The sequence below is a fragment of the Mesoplodon densirostris genome, chromosome 12 (assembly GCF_025265405.1).
Source record: "Mesoplodon densirostris isolate mMesDen1 chromosome 12, mMesDen1 primary haplotype, whole genome shotgun sequence".
Lineage (NCBI taxonomy): Eukaryota > Metazoa > Chordata > Mammalia > Artiodactyla > Ziphiidae > Mesoplodon > Mesoplodon densirostris.
In genome coordinates this window covers 39,036,485-39,060,170 of record NC_082672.1, presented here as the reverse complement: position 1 = coordinate 39,060,170, position 23,686 = coordinate 39,036,485, and the positions used below count along the sequence as shown (strand labels likewise).

General features: G+C 34.8%; 1 protein-coding gene across 1 annotated transcript in view; it reads right to left on the bottom strand.

Annotated features, from left to right (window-relative positions):
* Positions 1 to 23,686, bottom strand: part of TRDN (triadin) — a 303,903-nt gene that overhangs the window by 169,297 nt on the left and 110,920 nt on the right. Inside the window, exons 11-12 of the mRNA XM_060114534.1 lie at positions 14,444 to 14,500; positions 13,574 to 13,633 (exon numbers count right to left, since the gene is read on the bottom strand). Of these exons, the coding sequence (XP_059970517.1) occupies positions 13,574 to 13,633; positions 14,444 to 14,500 (117 nt within the window). The remainder of the gene's footprint in view (positions 1 to 13,573; positions 13,634 to 14,443; positions 14,501 to 23,686) is intronic.

Sequence of the window (23,686 nt, the reverse complement as noted above, 5' to 3'; positions counted from 1 at the left end):
ATAGGGTTGAAATACCATTAAAATTCTACCTTCATCCTTTGCTTCTATGTGTCAGCATTATTTTCAAGATTGGCTGTCACAACAAGGGTGTAAACATAACCAATTACATTTCCTGGACTCACATTACCTAATCTGACCACCTTAAAAGAAGAGACTATCTTTCTTTTGTCCTTTGTAAAATGTCCATGGACAAGACTCTGGTTCAGCTTGGATCATGCATCCACTCATGGGTAGAGTGGCAGGTACATCAGTGATGATGATTTGAACCCTCATTTGAGCTATGTGATCAAAATTAAAGAGGAGAATCATTCACCAAATGAGCAGGGTGAGAAGAAAAGGTTTATATTTGTGGCTTTTTTCATCTGCATTATATTTTTACAGGCGCTCTACAAATAAGGAAGAATAACTCATACATTAATTGTCTTTCTGTCTGTGATTGTATTAAAACAACTTGCTAGTTAAAGACATCACATGTTGATTGTAGCTGTCTTTTTGACAAAAACTTGAGTGAAGCTAAAATTCAATTGAAACCACAAATTAAAATTTGCACATACTTGTAAAACCCAAATGCTGAAACTGTTGGAAATGAAAGAAATTTATTCAAAAAACAAATGATTAGAAATGGCAAGAACATGTGGTTAGAACCTCAAGTTAATTACCTTGCTGCACAAAAGGGCTGCCCTGGAGTTATCAACAGCCATCAGTTCACGAAGCCTTTTACAGCATTGTGGAGACTTTAGATTTTACTCTGAGTGAGATGGAAGCCTCAATAAAGGTTGAAGCAGAGGGAGGTAGGATCTCCATTGGCTTGTGTGCCTCCACAGCTATAATGAGTTCAGCCCCTTTTGACCATAAATAAACTTTGTCAAAGTTGCTGAAATTTTTCGGTTTTCTGTTGTTGTTGTTATTGTTGTTGTTACAGTATGACCTTGCCTACAGAAATAAGAGATGATGGTAACTGAATGAGCGTAGTTCTTAAAGATAGTGAAAAAGGGTCCTTTATGTCAAAGGTGAAGGTGACAGGATTTAATAATAGGTTGAGGAAGAGAAATAAAGGAGTCACTAGTGATTAGAGACCTTTGTGCCTAAGCAGAAAAAAGAATGATATGGTCATTTATGGATAAGGGGAAGAGAGCTGAGTGTAGGGAACACATTCTAGGGTATGTGTATATGAAAATTTGAGTTTGTTTTTTATAAACCATATTAATTTGGGGATGTCTAATAGATATTTAAGTGGGGATGTGGAATAGGAAAGTGGATAGATGAGTGTAGAGTTTAGGGAGATATCAGAACTGGAGACATACATTGGAGACTCATTATCTTAAAGATGGTATCAAAACCATGGGACTGTATGAGGTTACATAGGAAGTGAATACAGAGAAAGAGACATAGGATTGAGCCCTGGGTTGCTTCCATTTTTAGATGCCAGAAAGAAAGGGAGGAAACAAGCAAAGAAGACCAAGAAAGAGTGACCAGAATGTTAAAAGGAGAAAGTATTGTCCAAGAGGCTGAGTAAAGAAAGAGGGATCAACTGTCAAATGCCCTTGAGTACTGAGAATTCACATTTGGATGTGGTATTGTGGAGGTCAGTAGCACCCTTGACAAGAATTGTGTGGGTTCAAAAGCCTAAATACAGTGAGTACATGAAAGACTGGGAAAAGAGTGTAGAAAACCCATAAAGAGTTTAGTTCTAAAGGGGATTTGAGAAATGGGACAATAATCTGAGACAAACTGCCATCAACAACAGGACACGTGTTTTAATATATAAGAGATGTTATAGCACGTTGTACGCTACTGGGAATGACCAGTAGAAGAAGTCAAAATGAATTTGCAGAGGAAAGAATTGCTGGCGAAACATTCCTGAGTTACCAGACGGAAATAGCATATTGTGCACAAGTGAAAAAATTGTTCCTGTAGTTGTATTGTATTGTATTGTATTGTATTGTATTGTATTGTATTCAGCCAAGAAGGCAGAGGCCATAAGGAGATGAATGAAGAATGTCAGTGGATTCCATGGTCAGAGCTCATGAGATCTGTCTTCTAATTTTTATTTTCTAAGGGAACAAGGAAGCAAGGTATTCAGCTGATAGAGAAGAAGGGTGAAAAGGTGAAGAAAAATTGTAAAAAGGGGAACAGGGAAATAGTAGCCTCAGAAAGGAGAGAGTGAACTCTTAGGTTTCTATTCCTAAAAAGTAATAGAATCACTTGGCAGCGCCATTTCAAAAGACTTTATTTACTTGAAAAATGTCCACTAAGGCACTGCATATGAGGAATAGTGGAGCAATAATAACAAGTAATATAAATTCCTAGTAATATAAATGTACATGTAAATTTAGTGAATATACTTATTTTTAGGGAGAAGAGGGCCCATTTCATCTATTCTTTGATAAACTTATTTCACATGTTCAATGCCATGTTTGGTTTTTTTGTTTTTTGTTTTTTTTATTTGTCCTTTGATTTGTATAACTTGAGTATCTACCCACCTCTACATCACCACAGTACCTTTCAGGACAATTATTTTTATCTGCCTCTGCTTCTGATGTATTTTAGCATTAGCTTTTTCATTCGTTCATCTTTTTGACTTTATGTTCTAAGATTAATAGAGCTAACAGGACTATAATTGACTAAGATAATTGCTCCACTTTTTTTCCTGAAATTGAAATCATTTCTGGAAAAAAAAAGCTTCTTTTGATTACAGAAGTATTATATATGCTCCTCCATGCCTCCTTCATAAGTAACAGACAAACTTCCTAAAACATAATCACAATTCTTATTTTCCAGACTGAAAACTTTTGCTGTCTGAAAGCTTTTTTCCCTGACTTTTGCATCTTAAGTAATTGTTGTACTGTCTCTTCTACTTTAAGCTCATTGTCATTGGAGTTTTCCTTCTGAGATGTTTCAAGATATTTCTTTACCCTGAGGGCAATTAATCATTTTTCAATATATGTTACATATTTTATTTCCTTTTCTCATAGTGTCCTGGGTTTATTCAGACATTAATAAAACATGCTCTGATTAGATTCAGAATAGTGTTTTATGCTACAATAGATAGACAGTAGAAAGAGTGTGAATTTAGGTTATATACAATTAAAGACAGTGAACATTTACTCTGGAATCAACTCTTGATGAGTCTTTTTTTTTTTTTTTTAATAATCAGCTAGGAGTTTGACAAATGGCCAAATTAAAATCACAATAATAAAAAGACTTCATTTCAAAAGTTAATCCAGACATCAGTTTCATTTAGCCTGACATTTAATTTTGGAAAAATACAGTCTTATAAGTCTCCTTAAATTTAATATAATTATTCTTCTTATAGGATTAAATCTCAGAGAGATACCCACTCTTCTGCTTGAACACTTGGAATGGTAGACTTCACTGACTGAAAAGATTCCCTATATAATCTTGACCATTCCATAGTGTCTTTTAATTTCAACTATTGAGTCCCAACCCTCAGGGATAATAAAGAGTAAGTACACCTAAATAAGTGGGCACATCAAAGTTATAAACATGTTGATGCCCACCCTGGTATCTCATTTCCATATTAAATATCAACATTTCCAAAGTACTCCCTTCTGAATATAATCTGGTTTATTTTTTAAAATCTTTGCTTAAATTAAAGACTCTTATCCAAGTGAGATTCTAAAACTACAAGGTATAGTGGAAAGATTTCACTCTTTACTCTAGACCATAATTTTTTTTTTTTTGCGGTACGCGGGCCTCTCACTGTTGTGGCCCCTCTGGTTGCGGAGCACAGGCTCCGGACGTGCAGGCTCAGTGGCCATGGCTCACGGGCCTAGCCACTCCGCAGCATGTGGGATCCTCCCATACCGGGGCACGAACCCACGTCCCCTGCATCGGTAGGCGGACTCCCAACCACTGCGTCACCAGGGAAGCCCCAGGACCATAATATTTTGTTTAATGAAATCTGCAATTTCATTTGCTTTTGGGGGGGCCTACATTATATTACATTATCCTATGTTGAGGTGCTTTTCTAAAATACTTAAGTATTTTCACCATGGATGGTAGCTTAAAAAGTTGTCCCTTATACTATTCTGTAAATAAATTTTTAAAAAATGACTTCTTGAAAAGAACTCTTACGTTGTTGGGTTTTTTTTTCCCATGTAGTAACAATTCCATTTTATTGTGGTTTTATTATACTAATTTAACTTTGAGGGAATTAACTTTACCCTTCCAATTTCAGTCCAAATATCTTGGACAAAGTTTATTTAATTGTCTGCTTAAAAAATAGGACCGGGCTTCCCTGGTGGCGCAGTGGTTGAGAGTACGCCTGCCGATGCAGGGGACACGGGTTCGTGCCTCAGTCCGGGAGGATCCCACATGCCGCGGAGCGGCTGGGCCCGTGAGCCGTGGCTGCTGAGCCTGCGCGTCCGGAGCCTGTGCTCCGCAATGGGAGAGGCCACAACAGTGAGAGGCCCGCATACCACAAAAAAAAAAAAAAAAAAAAAAAAGATAGGACCTATGGCCTAAGCTAAGACAATCAGATTATTCCTTTACTCTCACCACAAACGTTAGCTCAGGAACCAGTCCACAAGGACCAATATGACTCAATTCAGGTTTTCAGTTTGAGCTCTCAGGAAGCCAATCTATTCTTTTCCTCATAGGACATGAATAAGAGAGGATGGAGGGCAGGCAGTATCTGATATGGCCAATATGCAATCACATGGGCCAATATCAAGGAAACAGAGTCTAAAAGTGAGGAGAGATAAATCTCATCCTAATGATATCATTTGACCCCTGGGTCAAGATGAACTCGAAGATACTTTACTCTAGAACTGTATTTGGATAAACCAATAAATTCTTTATTTTAGATGGTCTGCCAGTTGTGAAAGCAAATATCTTCAGTGATAAAGCACTGTTAAAATTTTATGAGTTCCAGTTTCCAGCCTGTTTAAAACTATGTTAAATGCATCTAGGTCAAATACCTTATTACATAAGTCTGTGTCATCCCTGTTCTAAATTTCTAAGATACCAGCCTACCAAAAGAGACATAATTTCTATACTCACGCCGTGATCTTAGTGTGAGCCCTTGTACATGCTCTATTGTGATAGTGGACATGGTATATTATAAATGTCTATCTGCCTATTTTCTAAGGTCTTTGAGAGCAAGTGCCATGTCTTTTATACTGACCTGTCTCCAATATTTAGCAGATTTACTTGCAAATGTTACGCACCTATTAAATATTTGTTGAGTGAAAGAGGAAGGAAAGCATAATTTCTACAAGAAAAAAGAGAATCAGACTTATAGTATATCTTCTTTATTTCCTCCTTTCTTATCCCTGTCTGCAATATGATCTCAAAGGAATTAGGAAAAAAAAAGAAGCAAAAAGAAAAGAAAAGAAAAGAAAAAGACACTAAGGCAATCTACAATCTGCGTTTCCTAGAGTTGGAAAAAAAACGTTTGCAGGTTGCTAAAGACAGCGAGCTTTATTTGGTGAACTTCTTACTGCCTTTGCTCCATCCCTAACTGGTAAGCATGGTCAAGATACTTAACTGCTCCAATCCTGAGTTTCCCTTTCTATAAAATGGGCATTATAATATCTACCTCAAGAGTTGTTGTAAGTATTAAATGAGAACACAGGGAATAAATTTAACTGTTATTACTATGACTTTAAAATATCTTGATAAAAAGAATTCATATTGGCACGATTTGCTAAATTATTTTTTAAATATGCTTTTGGAATCCCAGGAGAGGCTGGAATTGAAGGAGATATTATTTGGAAATTTTTTAAGCTTTACTTTTACTGAAAGAAAAATCTTGTAGACTTTTAGGATACATAATACAAAAAAATTACTGGATATTTTGCTTCTATATGCTTAAATGTATATCTCAGGCCACAAGGGAAACTCAGGCTATGTAATTCCCCAATAAATTGGTCAAAATCCTCCCATCTAATAAAATTTAAAAAAAGAAAAACTTGTTTCTAATATCTCACTTCCTGTCCCACTCTGTGTAATCTTCTCATTAAAATTTAATTTATGGTGTTTGCAAGAGACCACTTTGTTTTAATGTTAAATTATTTTGGTTTTTTTTTTTTCAGAAAATACTTCATTCTGAAAATAAACTGCATAAAATAATTTATCTAATATGGGTACAGGAAATACTTAAGTATCATTATGGATGCATACAGGGAAGAAATAGTCATAGTCTATTTACTCATTCTTCCTCATATGTATTTCAATCCTCCTTGTTGAAAATACTTCACAAATCATAACACAACTCCCTCATACTCACATATGAGGGCTGATTTTGTTTCTGTCTTCAGTGAGAGGGCGGTCTGGATTCTCCATAATAAGCATTAAAAAGACTATTAAAATAGTCACTTTGTATACTAGTTTACTTTTTCCAGGCCTGAATAATTTTTAATATGAACACTTTCCCTTTCTGAATTTTAAAATGTATTTTAAAATTCTTTTTTAAAACAAAATGCCTTTATGTCCTTTCTGCATTGAGCCCAAACACACTTTTGCATTGTTCAAACCCAAAGCTAGAACATGGGGGATTATCTCAGAGATCCCACAGCACATTATGACATTAAATCCCTCTTACTATCTCTGAAGCATTTTAGCTTCTATCCGGCTAATCCACTTGTGATATAAGAGGTAATCAAGGATCACAGTAAGTAACAAGTCAGCCGACTTTCCTGTATTGTTTCATTACAAAATCTCTTACCCTCAAAAGAATAAGCAACTATTGTCTTACATGATTTCTATGACTACAAAACACTTGAAAATGGATTCTCTTGCCTTCACAGAAATTCAAGCATTGTAAATGTTTTTAATATAGTCAAGCTGCCATCATCTGAACTCTGACTTGCAATCTAGTCTATCTGGGAACTAAAAGCTAACTTGAAAGTAATCTACCTTTGCCCTGTAATTTTGGAGCGCCCCGAATTACTAATTAGATCAGGTCCTTTTTGTGCCAAATTCCCGATTATTTACCTGTTGAACAATTTTTTAAATAATTTCATCTAGAATATACATTAATATAATTGCTCAATATCACTAAAAAGTGTGTGAAGTACCTGTATATTATAATTGATATTAACTGGGAGATTACCACAGAATATGTAGAATCCCCCACAAAATTATTCTAGATTTCAAAGGGTCTAACAAATAATGACAAGCTGATGCATTTGTCAAATCTTGCCCAAATGCTTATGCACAAAATTCAAATACAAGATAACTTTCTGCAATCAAGTGCTTTTCAAATAGAAAAAGATGGAATGAGCATAAAAAGCTATAATCTTCTCAAAATACAAGTTTGGAAAACAGAAGTTTGCTCTTTTAAACTGAAACTTAACAATGAACACATATGAAAGATACTATATATTATCTTGCCAATTATATCTGTACATATATATATTTCAAAAAGTTACTTTTAAATACAAATCAATGTATTTTCATGGTCTGTAATCTGCCATGTAAATTATTTTGAGCTCTAGTAGCTAGAACAACTTATTATAAAAGTTTTATAAAGTAAAACAGATGATAGTCTATGTCTGGTAGGCATAGAATTTAATGATATGTTCAAAGCTATAAGTCTCTATAAAGGATATTTTGCAATGTCTCAATGACAAAAGAAGATACTATATAGAGGAATCAAGTAGCTAAAGGTTTCAGTTTTTCAGAATTTAATAGTATGTGCCCCATACAGTAACTGAAAATATTCTATGGTAATAGATATGATTATATCATTTAAACAGCACATGCTTTATGAGCTTTATACTGGATTAATCCGATCTGGTTAACTTATCACCACAAAGATATTTTAATGTAAAGTTCTAATGGGGTATTTTAACTGAATGAATGATTCTTTAAACACAGGGCTACAATACACTCACAAACTTACCTTTTGCCATTCAGAGAACATCAAGAACACTTAGATATATCTTTTTCTAAAACTGAGCCTTTCAATTCAGAATGTATTTAGTATTGGAGTTTTAGTTTTATCACAACAGCCTCTTAATCTTATATTGTATATCTTTCTAAGGTGATCTAGACAAATTCCTCTTCATAACTGGAAAACACCAACTTTTTACTGTTGGAGTGTCTGTAGTGTTACCTCAGAAAAATGCAGATTATTTTTTCCCCCATGAGCTCATCAAACAATGAATTCTAAATTATCTCTTATATTTCCACTTATAATTCATCCCTTTAAGCATCAATCTCTCACATTCTGTTTATGTTTATCAGGCACTAAATTCACCTTCCAAAGCAAAACTAAACAAAAAACAAAAAAGACTCTTTACTCCTTATACAGCCACACACACACCAAAAAAGAAAGAAATTCACTACTTTCTTCTCATTTTTGGATCTCCATTCCAATCTGGCTTTATCTCTTCTCTGTGCTTGTCTTTTCTGCCCTCACATTACAACTTCTAAGTAATATTCACCAAGTGGATAACTTCTTGCTTCTTGAAACATACATTTCTGAAATGTCTCTATTACCAAACTCCTTTGCTTTTCCTTTAACCTCTCTAGCAATTCCTTTCAGCCCCTCTTACTTTATTTTCCATTACCTAATGTCTAGATGTTGGAATTTCCCAGGTCTTGATTCTGTATTCTATTCTTTTTCTTCTGACACAATCTCTCTGGGTGATCTCATCTACTCCCAGGACAATACCTGTGATCTATATGGATAACTCTTTCTATGGTTTCACTTCAGAATCTCCTCTGAGTTCCAGACCCATGTTTCTAATTGACTGTTCAGAGTATGTGGCTGTGGAGCCACACTACCTGGGTTAATGTCCTGGCCCTGACATTTACTACCTCTCAATTTTATAATGAGGGTTATAATAGCTTATTTCCTGATTTATCATAAAGATTGAATGAGTTAGTATGTGTAAAGCACCTAAAATAGTTCCTGATACAAAGTTTGGATGATGCATCACATACACCTGAAACAACACACTCAAAAGGAAGCTCTGAATTTTTTCCATCACATCTGTTCTTGTATAGGCTTCCCCATTTCAATAAATGACACCATCTTTTCATTGGTGTACCTATTCTCTTTTCTCTGTCTAACCTATTATCTAAATGAGAATATACTTGTATTAAACACAAATCAAAATATTTTCTCCACTGCTGATACCCTTCAAGAGTTTTCCATTACAATTTTAATAAATTCAAACACCTGCACACGTCCCTGCATATCCTGACCCCTTGTATATGTCTTCTCATACAAATCACACATATACACATACCACACACACATGCACATACCATATTCACACATCACACAAAGATGTCCTCACCAATGGCTGGATCCTTCCAATACATCCGATTCCAATTTCAATGTCTCTGAGAGAGCCTGCTGTAACAAGCTTTCCATCTAAATAGCTCACTGTCCCCACCTATTGTTTCCATTGTCATTGCCCCAACTTTGTTTCCTCTGTGTCCCTTACCCCGAGTTGTCGACATTATGTCTTCTTAGTCATTGTGTGCCTCCCGTATCAAACTGCAGGTCTCGTTAGACTAGGGCTTATGTTGGTTTATCCATCTTTAAGTGTACTCACCCCCTAGCACAATATAATAGGCACTTAGTGACTATTTCCTGTAGGAAAGCATGCAAGAATAAAGGAATGAGTGAATTAGTCCTTTTCTAGCAGCTTATTTCAGAAAAGCTAGTCTGGTTTTTCAGGATCCTTCTTAGCATTTATACTTTTATTTAGCTAATTCTTGGGGAAAAAAAAATCATGCTGCTACAGTTCAAGTAAAGAACAAAGTAAACTACATTTGTGTGTTTTTTGGGCACTTTAAATTGCCAAATTGTATCATGTTGCTTGATTGAGCCATCTTTTTCAACTTTTAGGGGAACTCAAAGATAGGTTTAGTCATTGTACAATTCAGGTCTTCAAAACCATTTCGTATATGAATTTTATCTTCTAAAACATTTCTGAAAGTGTCTTTATTATAGATACCTTGGATAGCCTCTTTCTACTTCCATTCTACCCTCCCTCCTGTTGGAAAAATTGCAATGCCAAAAACCTGTCTTCTAGACTCCCAGCATGTTTAATTTCATCATTTAGATGCACCTATAGGAGACTGCAAAGCAGGAATGCTTTAGCAAACAAGGTTGCTTTGATGTGAGTAAGTGGCTGATGTTGGCCTCAACATTTTCAGTATCTAGTCTGTGGGTGCAAAGAGGCAGGTGTGGAGGCAGTTTTGAAGAACAAAGCAGCTTCCTGGCCAATTGATAGTCCTGGGTGCTCAATAATCCAATGTAGTCTCCTGACATCAATTCTTCTAGTCCTTCCAACAATTGTGTGTGCATCCAGTTCCCTGTACAGAAGTCCCTCTGCTTATATCATCTAGAGTGGTTTGTATATCTAGCACAGAAGTCTGATACAAACATAGGAACATGTTTTTAAAAAGTTTTTGTTTCCTTTCTTGTTTGTTTGTTTTTTTCATAGCATTTCTTCAGGGTAAAACATACCTCATAACATTGTAAAAATATCTTGGTGATTTTTTTTTTCATTTCTCTCAATGTTTTTAAATGACATATTTGGGCTTTTTTTTCACCATGGACAATTTCAAATATATACAAGCAACAAATTATTATAATGAATCTCAGTGTACCACTTACCCAGTTTCAATTCATGGACTGGCAATTTTATATCCTATAAAACCCCACCCACATTCTCCCTAACAGATCACTAACAAAGTGTGATTTAAAAGTTTCATGCAGCAGAGGCTCTTTTATCAAACCTTAGAACTTAAGCCTTAGATTCGTTTGCACCTATATAATAATAAAATATAAATATAGTAAAATAAAATAATATAACATATATATACATTATATGTTCTATAATCATAAATAATATGAAAGTTATTATAAATGTAATAAAATGCCATGATAAGACCCATATATTAAATAAGCATCTAGGCATATTTTACATCTTGTAAATTTGCTACTATTTGGGACTACAGTAATGATATCAGATATTCTGCCATATTCCTCTGACTACTTTAGGAAGAAATAACATATGTATCATGGCTCTTCAAGATTTCAGGTAATTCTAAATTTTCCCACATAACCTCTAGAAATTTTTACTATTTTCATAATAAGTTTCAAACTGGCTATTTTTAAAGCATATTGCTCTCACATGAAAATATTGTTGGAGAATTATTAAACTCTAAAAAGAAACATAAGTTAGAAATCAACACTAATTGAATCTCTCTGTCTCTCTCTCATATACACACATACACACACACACACACACACACAATTTTGAGTATTTGGAAATTAAGAGCTTGCAAACTAATAATTTGTGCATATTTTAATCAGGAATTTGAACTGATTTGTAAGAGCCAATGGTTTTGTGTTTTTAAAAGTAAAAATGACTTTTTTTTAACAAAAACAAACTGAACTGATTATAAACTGATTATAAACAAACTGAAAACTGATTCCAAGAAGGACAAGCTTGTTTTTCAACACTTGCTGAGCAGCCCTCCCCTGATGTGCTGTGCTATGCAATCACACAGTTCAGTCTCTGCTTCAATGGCTGAGGACTGGCCTTGCAGGAAGGGATATTGGCATAATCATTCCTCTTGCCAGTGGTGCACAATCTCACTCTGACATGACTGCTGGGCTAATAACACAGGTCTCCCAGTAGCAGAGAAGTATCAGATTTTCCCATCACTCTCTGAACAGAAAAGTGTTGTGCCCTTCCCCTCAAAATCAAAATTCAAATCAAAACAACCACCACACACACACCATTGTGTTTTACCAAAAGCATTTTTCATGATTTTGCATTTTCACAACTATGATAAATACTTTGACAATTACAATTCAAAACTTTCCTCTGCAAATACTTTAGTAAAACTGATGGCCCAGGAAAAACTTGTTTCTCTTTAGCACTCAATTATATAGCTGTCACAGATACATTGACCCAAGCAACCAGTTTCTCAGCATCATCACGTGGTCAGCATTGTGTTTTCACTTTCTTATGATAAGATACATATTTCACCAGGAGAATAAAGAATGTTTTAAATAAACAAAATAAATGAATGTTCAATAATAAAATTAATAATAATTCAAATGCAAAGTAATCAGTAATCAAGTCCCAAACTCAAGAGAACACATGGCTATCTCTTCCTGGATATTTTATTAGCCATGAAATCATGTAACTCTCAGTATTTTACAATATTTTTACCCCATTTATAGCATGATGTAGGGATTTCCTGTAATTCCTATTTGCTACTTACTAAGAGTAATCAATGTCTAGTTTGTCATCTTATGATCTTCTTTTTCAGCATCCTTCACCACATTTTTTTTCCAACATATGCTATTACTTCCTAGGAAGGGAAGTTTTCACTAATGGCATCCAGCCCAGTCTGCGCTCTCCACACCATGTCCTACCTTGAAGCTCTCTTCAACTTCACCTTCATTTAAGCTTATCTATTGACTCAGTTTCTATGACAATATTTTCAGCTTATTATCACACAGGGAAGATCTAGAAGTCTCATTCACTTTAAGTGTTAATAGCTGAGAGGAATTCGTTTGTTACCCCATGCACACAGGCCCTAAGAGATTTACATTTTAATAGAGGACAATTCCTTCATAACTCAAAGGAATGGAATATCTCTAATGGTGGAATTTCAAGCATTACTGACACTAATGGAGGAAATATTTGGGGTGAAAATACTTATCACCAAACCATAATACTTGAGACAACTACATATCTTTTCACCTAGATTTAAGCTTAACTTGAGTAAAAGCAGATATTCATGCTTGAACAAGAGTAAAAGCAGAACTAAATTTAAAGCAAAAATCTAAGCTGTTTCTTAATGGAATGCATTATTATCTTTGCATTCTTTGCTTCTTATCTTTGCAAAGTGAAGTTATACCATGTATAACTCAATTTCATTATGTCTTGAAAAAGATGGCCTTAAAGTTCTCTTCACCTTCACCAAACTTAGACAGGCGTCTTCTTGTCCTTCGGCTCCTGACCTCCCTTTTCTTAGAGCATTTACTTTAGAAAACTTGTACTTGTAAATTCTCTCTCTGATCTTTCAAGATATAAATTTTCTTAAAAGCCTCCTGCCAGTTTTACAACCCATGTGTGCCTTTCTCAGAGGCCTGGGAGCCACCCCTTTGAAATGTAATCATCAAGAAAGATAGTACTTCTATCTCCCAGTTTCTGTGGGAGGGTAGGAACCTAACTCCCTTGGGTGCCTTGCTCCAAGTTGTAAAACTACACTCTTGACATGAAAATAAGAGAAAATTTTCTCTTCTTTTGAGTAAGGCCAATCAGCAAACACAGATGGCCTACAATCCTCCCACCACTTTCCAGATCTTAAAAACTCTCCTGCTTTTTGTTTCAGTGAAATTGAGCTCAGAATGAGTTCTGGTCTCTCTCCCCTATTGCAATAGCCTTGAATAAAGTCTGCCTTGCCTGTTTAACTTTGTCTAGTGCAAGTTTTGCTTTGACAGCCTGGACGTGGACAGACTTAAGTACCTATATTCAATTTGTTTACATTGCCCCAAGATTCCTTTATTAACAAACATCCTGAACATAATCTGACTAAGGAAGCAAAGAAAGTACAATACCTTTTTTCTTGACATCCATGGCAGTTTCCTTCTCAGTTTTCATTTTGACATCTTCTTTTTCTGATAGTAAAATGAGAAAATTATAAACATCTGTTTAATTATCATATATTTCAGGGCACATTTTACTGCAATTAACATCCAATTCATCTTGTATAGAGTGATTCTACATTAGAGTCATGGTCATGTCAAATATGAGTGAACTAGCACCTTTGTAACAGAACAGTGGTTTTGATGTGCTATCCCTTCAGGGAAGGAGCAAATTTTTGCTAAGGTAAAAAAAAAAAAATTTTTTTCATGACAGTATGAACATTAGATGACATTGTTAATTATGATACAATTCAATAATTTTTCTAAAGGACATTAAAAGGAATATATTGAATGTTCCCTGGGCTATCAGGCCACTGCAAGCATGTCAGAAGCTGAGAAATCTCTTGGGCTCATTTGGGACTTCATATGTACTATTTGAAAATAACCATTCAAAAAAGAACAAAACATATCAAACCAATTAACTACTTTCTTTCCCATACATTCAATAATTTGCTCTTTTGATAGACAATTTTATTAAACTAAATTAATTGGATAGTAAACTTCATATTCATATACGTAATCAAGTAAAGTAATGAAGTAGAATTGAGCACCACTCCTAAGAAAGAAAAAAAATAATCAGTAACAAATTTTAAAAGTGTTTAGGCTTGAATTTTCTTTTAAAAATTTATCAATCTCTACTTTTTTGGAATACTTATATTTGTTTGTTAGTAACAATGACAACAAAATTGTTAAGGGGATTTCTTTCCTAGAAAACAGTAGCTTTACCAGTAACATTACAAATGGATACTAATTAATTTATGTGTTAGTTTTTAAATTCCTTACCTTTCTTTTTTGTTTCGGAAGTCACTTTATTCTCAGTTTTCTTCTTTTCTTCTTTTTCTAGAGAAGAAATTTAAAATATTTCCTTTAGGAAAATTTAGTACAAAAGGAAAATGAAGTTTTGAATGAAGGATTACCATTAAAGTCAATTTTGCCTCCAGATAGTTTTGTGACTTTGAGCAAGTGATTTAATCTCACTAAGCCTTATTTTCTTCATTTGTAAAGTAACAGTACTTCCTTCAAAGTTAGATATGTTTTCAAAGCATTCTGCACAGTGCCTGGCTCACAGTAAGTGCATAAAATTGTGGGTTGCTAATACTGCTTACAAAAAATGAACAAGATAGTTCAAGCTTTCTGAACCAAACAATTGTTTGTCTAGTGCCTAAAGTAAGATATTAATATTGAAAATTAAAATATAATTTCTGAGAAACAATGCTGCAGGTAAGCTAAAAGAATTATTTTTTGTTTTCTTTTCATATGTTCAGTTTCATTAGAAATAATACATTAGGCCATTAACAATATCTATTTTGATTTAACTGTTTTTCAGATCTGCCTCTTGTCAACAGACATTTGGATTCTGGTGACATTTATCTGGCACCATATTGGGGACATAACTTCCACTGCCCTTTCTGAGTGGCCATATCAACCAGCGTGCTCAGACTATATTTGCACCCAGAGGTTGCTGTTAAGTCTGGATGACACATAGAACAGTTTGACAGTTTGTGGTACCTCTAGACTTCTTTATGGAAGATTTCTTTATGGAAGATTTCAGAGATCTAAGAAAACCTTGGTCTGAGGGGCAGAGGGAACTTTAAATGTTGCTCAGCAATAGTCATGTAACAACTAGACATCCCCGGACACTTTTCTGGTAAGTGTTCTCATTTTAAATAACAAAGTCATGTAGAAGTACACAGTTGTTGAAATGGAATATTCAGTACTGTTAGGTTTGAGGCAGCTACAAGCACAGTTAATGTTGGAAACTGATTTTTATCTTCAGTTAGTAATGTGATTTACCTTATATTTGAAATACTTTTCTCTTTGTCATTTGTCTCTCCAACTCAAGTATAAATGCCAGGCATTCAAAGATGTTCAGTACCCAGAACTATTATGAGATTGTTACTATGCTGAAGAAATTCAATGTGTACTTCTAGTATCAATGCTTAAGTTGCCTACTAACACTGGCATCTTATTAAATATAGGAATTAATTCATTCCCTTAGGTATAGAGATTTTTTACCTACGAGATCAAAGCCAACACTTTCTTGCAGTCTCAGAAGTATAATTTACAAAGAACCTCTTTTCATGACTCCTAGAGATGTTAGTGTTGCAGGGAGAAATATATTCACACTCTGTCCGAATGTGTCTACAATGTACCTTTACAGCTCATCCAGTCAGAAGTAGAAAATCAAGAAGTCAGATTTTGATAGTTCTAGAGTTAGAAATAAACCAATGGAATTCTACTTTGCCTTTTCCTAAAGGTTTATACATACTAAATATGCAAAAATCTTTAAAATTCTGAATAAAGATACATTTTTGGGGGGGGCCTCTCACTGTTGTGGCCTCTCCCATTGTGGAGCACAGGCTCCGGATGTGCAGGCTCAGCAGCCATGGCTCACGGGCCCAGCCACTCTGCCGCCTGTGGGATCCTCCCAGACCGGGGCATGAACCCACGTCCCCTGCATCAGCAGGTAGACTTTCAACCACCGTGCCACCAGGGAAGCCCTAAAGACACTTTTGACTTAAGTATCATTACTTTCAGCTTCTCTGGGAGAAATTTTATGTAGCAAGGACTTTTCCATCTTATCTAAATAAATGCATATGCCAGACAGTTGAATTGGCATTTGCTAAACATCACCATCTGATGTCATGTGCTAGGAAAGGAGTTAATTAAAATACAGATTAGTTGTAAATATTTCTTAGCCTATATTAAAAATCAATGCCATAGTCACGATAAGATCACAACTTAGTATCCAACTTAGTATCCGAGTCTCTAAGTTTCATAATGTAGATGAATAAATATTTCATTTAAAAGTTCGTGCCAATTAGTTAATCTTATATTAAACTTCAGAAGGAAAGTAGGTATTTGAGGCCAGAAGATGGAAGACATTCTTTTCATTTTTTAAAAGAGAATTGTCTTGTGTAATAAATTCTACCCTTTATATTAATATAGCTGGGACTTTATTGTGGTGATACAGTATTCTCGCCTTAGTTCAGATTGATTAATGCTTCCATTATACACTCTGCCTGTGATTATGGCCATACACTGAAAGAGTCATGAATAAGAACAGAAATCCACAAAAAGCAGGTATAAATAATGTACTTTAATAACATTTTTATGAATTAGACTTTTAAGCTGTCATTATGGGGCTTACTTTATTCGTGGTTAATTCATTTTAAAACATCAACTTCTGAAGATTCATGCATTTCTTCAAGAACAACTGTCTATTCTTTAGGTGATTTGGCAGCAGTGAAATTAAGCTTTTCATTTATAAAAGGCACAACAATTTAATTATATCCTACTTGGATATAAAAGTAACCCATGTTTCTTATATGAAAACTCTCCTTCCCTTGACTTTTGTCTCCTTCAACAGTCAACAATACTGCTCCCTTTCCACTTGACTGTGCACCCACATATCCAATTTCCTCCTCATCCTCTCCTCCAATTTGTTTGCTGTTTTGTTAGTAACAACTAGAGAAGAGTTAGGACACTTTATATCATCGATTTTCAGAGCGTTCGCAATTAAGTGTGTCTATAGATTGTGAACTTATCAGCATACTGCCTTTCTCTGAGAAAAGTGTCATAAGCCCGGAAATGACGGCTCTATCTGGCAGGGATCACAGGAAAGGCTGGCTGAGAGAGAAATCCTCTCCACAATGAGCAGCTCTGAGCCACAAATATGTTATTAGCTTCTGCATAAATTAACATCAGATGAAAGAAAAATTAAATGACTTACTTTTTACTTTCTAAGCCCTTACAATGGGCTTTTCTCTTGCTTTTAAATGTTTTTATGCCATCTCAAAGCCAGAGAATCCACAATAGTTAATTATAATTGTAAAGCTTTTGAAGATGCCTGTTCCTAGCAAACCGAGCAAACAACTGCAAATGCTTCATTTTCATCTTATGTTTGTTCCTCCCCTTTTTGCCTTTCTACTGTAGAGATTATCCAAAATTTACATGCTCTTCTTCTAACTCTCTCTGGCCAGGGTTCATGTATTCTTGGTCCCAGTCATGTTTCTTCATAACAACTCATTCTAGCACACCTCGTTCCTGTCACCTTGTTTGTAAAGAGTGGCAGAGGCTGGCCTGGAACCCCAGTCACAGTATGATCATGGAAAATTTCACATAAACAGATAAGTTCAATTACACCAATGATTATCAGAGTTCTCCACTGTTATCTACAGAGGGGAATGGAGCAAGAGAGAAAGCACTCGTGCTAGCATGGGTGACCTTGGTCTGAATTCTGTCTCTGACCCCTTCTGGTTGTCACATTGGCAATGTGCTCTGACACACTGAATTTCATTTACCTCTTTTAAAAACTGGACTAGTAAAATCTACCTTGCTGGCTTATTGTGAAGAAACTGAGCAAAAGTGCCTGGACCAAAGTGGATGTTCAAAAAAAATAATGATAGCAATAACTAGCTATTACTATATTTTAGAAACAATCAAAATCTGCCTACATATACTCTTCAGTAATTTTTCTAAGTGTGACATTTATTAATCTGAGTAAATGCACATTAATTCTTATTTTTCCGTGTTGAGGGAGGCTGTATCAGGAACATTTTATATTGTGAAACTTTAAGAAAAAAATACTCAAGTAGGAATTAACATGTTTATGAAGGGGCACTGTGCTGGAATGAAGTGGATTCCAGTTTCAGTTTTGCTGTAATTAGTAGTTTTTGCCTAATGCAACTGTAAGGGAATCTTCTGTCTTCAACCACAAAAGTCAGGGGAATGAGTAGAATGTAGTTAAGTCCCTCTTCACCTGTCTATTCCTTTATTCCCCAAATGCAGTATTTATTTCCTAATTTTTCTGAGAACAGTTAACATAAAGAGCTTTAAATCTGTAAATAGCTGTTGTACATTCTCTGGCTTTGCTATGGCTTAAAAAATTTTAAAGCTAGAGAAAAGTCCATTTTTAAGCCTTAAAAATGAATATGTTTATATGCATATGTATGCATGGATATATGAATACGTATATATGTGTATATAATGTCAGGTGATAATAAGGGTCAGAAAAAAATAAAGCTTGGTTTAGAGGAATAGAGCATGCGGGAGAAGATCAGAAGTGGCTTTTTCTTTTAAGGTGGAACAGTGGTAAGTCTTTCTGAATGAGTACCATTTGAAAAGATTTTTGAAAAAAAGTAGAAGAGTTTTGGCTATTGAGGAGAAGACTTCTCCTGCAGAGGAAAAATATCTGCCAAGACCTTGAAAGAGAAGCGTTCGAGCCATATTCAAAGAAGAGCATAGAGACCAGAGTGGCTGGAGTGGAGGATGCAGGAGGAGAGTGAGAAGAGGGGTGACCAGTGATGTAGCAGGGGCCAATCGCACAAAATCTTGTTCATGATATGAATTTTCCATTTTATTGTGAGTGAGGTAGGAGGCTGCTGAGAGGTTTCAAGCAGAGTAATTATATTGTGATAAATTATGTTTTAAGAGGAACTTTGGCTGTTGCTGCCTGGTTGGAGCCAAATACCCCATTGGATTTTGTGATCACACTGTGATGAAGAAGACTAAGAAAGTAAAAGAAAAAGAAAAAAGAAAAAAAAAAGGAAAAAAAAAAGAAAGGAAAAGGATTCAGTACAAATATCTTTCTTCATGTTTTCCTCTAAATTTTATTTGGGACTGAATGTAACATTATAGAAACATGGTGGGAGTACCTCACTTTACATTGTGCTTAAGTTGCTATAACAGCAAAGCTCTTCAAGGACTTCACTTGAGTTATCTGGCATAACTAAACTGGTTTTTCAGAACCTGAATCCAGTCTTTGCCTTGACTTTTCCTTTAGTGAATGCTGAATTATTCTGAGAAGTCAGCTGTTCTCATTATCAGCTACTAACAACAAAAAATTCACAACCAGAACTTGTATAGCATCTTCCACTGACTACCCAGAGACTTTTACATAAACAATTTATTCACTTAATCAACACATGTTTATTTAACCTTATGTCAAACCCTTTGCTGGGGTCTAGAGTCTTAAACTATTCCTTCCAGGAATTTTAGGTATGAGACTAAGAAGGGGTAAAGTTTACAATTACAATATGGACTTAGGGGCATTAAAGTCGGAGTCTAAGGGAGACAGTAGAGGCCCAAACCCAAGAGTAAAAAGTGTGAAAGCTGCTCCAGGGAAAAATGGTATGTGAATTCTGAACTGAGTACGGCACGTGTTACTATCAATGCTGGCTGGAGGGACTGAGTTGCCTGCTGAGTGCCCAGTCCTGTCCTGCAGATAAAGGCTGACAACTCTTAGTGATACAATACCATTCATGAAGTAAACGCCCCAAAGAACTCCAGAGCTAATCAGTGTAAATCCAAACTTTTTCAAGATACCAGACTACATACAGTTCTTTAAGCTTAAAAAAGATTGTGGAAAAGTGATCTCAATAGTTATTTTATGTGATCAGAGCAAGGCAGAAAAAAAATGTATTAGTTTTGGTTTAATCACACTGATTTTAAGGTGATAGGAAATTATACTGTAATAGAATGTTATAATAGAATACAGCACATGACCTTACATGCATTAGTATATACTTAGTTCTCAGATAAAAGTCAACACATCCTTCAACCCATGAGAAAATGGGCTCAGGAAAGATGAGTAACTTGCCCAACTTCACAAATCACATAAGTGACAGAACAAGGATTTAAAACTAAGGATCACTGCAAACTCTGATCTTTCCCCTACAACATGGAATAAGAAGTTTGAGGTAGACTTATTCTAACAAAAAATTGCAAACGAACTGAGGCACAGAGAGAAAAGTGCCAATTTCTACCCTCTCTTTGTGACACTTATCTTTCAGCTCTCTCACAGCCAAAGTTCTCTGATATAACGACAATTTTTTTCTGTTTCTGAATTTAGTATGCAAAAAGGAATGCAAAGAGCAAGATTATTTGATACATTTCAAATTGCAAAAAAAGTTTCTTATGTTAATTAAACTTCATATTTAAAGTGGATAAGGTAGATTTCTCCCAAACCTTTCAAAAATGATAAAAGCTTTTTAGATAAGTGACTGCATTACTTTTGAATGGATTAAGTTTATATAAATGAAGGTGGCCACAGCTCGTCTTTTTCTTTCTGGTATTTATTTTTCCTCTCAGTGCTCTTACATTTCAGAAAGCAAATGTTCAATTAAAGTTTATTGACCTTTACACTCAAGTGAGAAGCTCTCCATCCACACAACTCATCTCTGTATAGCTCCAAAGAGAGCATTTTGTATTTTCTTTTTTGTTTTTCTTGGATTTTTTCTTTTTTGGGTGCTGCAGCCATTTGGAGATTTTCTAAAAACTCTTCTAACCCTATTAAAATTTACTTTTTATGCAGGATCATTGCTTGCTCAAGATCTTTTATTGTAAACTTTTCTAATGCATCTTTCTACAAGGGTAAGGAAAATATAAGATTCATTTCTAATAGCTGTTCATTTTCAAAATCATATTATTTACATATAATTACTTTTTTCATATTTTTATCTGTATGCTTTTTCTACATTTCTCTATATTTTAAAATGAACTGCAAAAGTACTTTGTTGCATTTAAAATGTCAAGAATGACTAGAAACATCAGAAAATTGAGACTTTCCTTTTTGTGACTAAATTATTGATATTTAGGGAAAAAGTTGGTTATCATTCAAAATCAAAATATACATTACTCTAAACCATCATTTCAAAGATATGGCTATTTTTATAACAGGTCGTTGAGAATTTAGGGCTTGAGTTACTAAACAAATTAGAAAGACTCAATTACCAAAAGTTACCGGTATATTGGGCACATTTATAAGTCTGATTCTTAATTGAAGCCTTTTATCTTAAAAATATGCCCAATAGATATCAATATTCATAAAGGAAATAAATGCCCATTCAAAGAGTACAACTTTTCTAGTTGTAATTGTTTTAATATATTGAATTCAGGTTTATTTCAAATGATGGACTACATAAATTCCCTCATCTTTCATAAATTATACCAAACCATTAACACAATTTTTGTCTTCTTCCTATTATAAGGTCTATTCTAGTAGATTAAAAATTTTTACACAAACTTCTCACATAATTGAAACAAATATCTGTCACTGTTTATTATGTGAACAATCGCCAAGACCCCTTACTCCATTTGGATAAAACAGATCTGGCTTTAAAGATGTAGCCACTTTTCTCATCGGTTCTAGAGAGGATGAATAATTTCATTGGGAATTCTAATAAACTTATATAATAGAAAGAAACATTTAGGTCAAGCTGACACAAATAGTAAATAAATGTTTTATAAAGAAAAACTGGTACTTTTAAACTAGAGCTTTGGAGGGACCTGGTTCTTTCTTATAAAATAGTTCATGAGAAAAGTTTGCTGGCACAAGAGGGTTCCAACAAGAATTTCATAATAAGAAAGCTATTAAAAATCACATTCACTCTTACTCACAAAACTTCTCATCCCTAACTTTCTCTTTTGTCAAAATATAGGGGGAAAAACCCTAATTTTTAATACCAGCATGAAAGTTATGAAAGATTTCTTAAGAAGGAAGCTGGCCCTGATCAACAGAAAGCTCCTTACCCTTCCCTGATTCTTGGTTGTCATCCCTTGATCTCCAGAATAAAAATTTATTGCAACTAGACAGTTAAATCAGACAGACATCCCTTGCCATATTGTCAGATGTATAGGGGAAGAAAAACAAAACTTCTTTCTCTTATTATGGGAAAAAGCTAATGATGTTCCCAAAAACTATTTTTAATCTATAATGGAAAATTGAGACTATTATAACAAGAGAGAAAAGTTCTAAGTTTGGAGATGCAAGTTTCTAATGAAATATATTTAACGTCTACTAAAATGTATATTTCATAATCTGTGGAATATTTTTCTTTACATTTTCCTTTTTCTTGACACTTTTCTGCCTATTTGTCTTTGTGTTTCTTTTTCCCCCTTAATTTCTCAACAGTCATTTGTTAAGACTTACCTACTTTTCCATGATACTAAGCTGAATTACCCTTGTTCTAACATATTACCCCCAACAGAGCTGAGTTACCTCATGCCTAGCTCTGCACAGTGCTGCAATCAAAAGAAATGAGAGTCTAAAATTCCAGGGAGGTTTGAAGATAAGTTTAAATCTTTTTTGAAGTCTCTCAAATAGCTAATATTGTATGACCCAAAGCAAAATGTTCTAAAGGTTCTCTTCTTACTGGAGCTTCCCAATCCATCACAGCATTTCCTGCCAAAAGCTTCTCTCTCCCAAGGGCACGCTAAAAACTTACTTCAGCCCATGCTGACTCTCCTATTCCCTTCTCTTGACCTTTTTTCTCACTGTTTAAATCTTATATTTTCTTCTGGGTAATAACCCTTCCTATTCAAACATGAATTAATTTAATTATTTGAGCCCCTTCCAATTTTTTGGCTCACCCAGCATATCCTGAGTCCTGAGCAGAACATAAACACTCAGGAGCTGACCAGGCATACCTAGAATATTCCTTAGGCAATAAAGTGGAGGAGAAAAGCTGTGAATACATATGTTAATATCTGTGTCCTCATCACACATGTAAGAAATAATTTAAAAAACACTTTTACAAATCACTGAAAGGTGAAAGCTAAATATAGTTTGTAGTTTACTTACTAGTGTACAAAAGTTAATCTCTTAGTCTTGGTAGGTGAATCATGGTTTTATAAAATCCTAACATTAGAGGAAGCTTGCTGAAGAGTGTATTAGAACTCTGTATATTATCTTTACAACTCTTCTGGCATTGGCTAGCCTTGGGGTGCTTCACCATAACTCTGCTCAAACCTTTATAAATACTACATTCATTAAATACTCTTAATCAGCCATTTTGAATGTTCCAGGGACCCTGATGCACCTAGCAAGTCTGAACTCATTATCATCTCCCCAAACCTGTTCTTATTCTTAAGTGCCATTCATTCATCCAGGTCAGATAAGACTTTAGCAATTATGCTCAGCCCTTTTATTGCTAGTCTACGATAATGGAATAGACTGATCCTGGGAGTGAGACACCTGGATTCCAATTTCAATTATACCACTGTTAGGACTGTGTTATCTTGGGC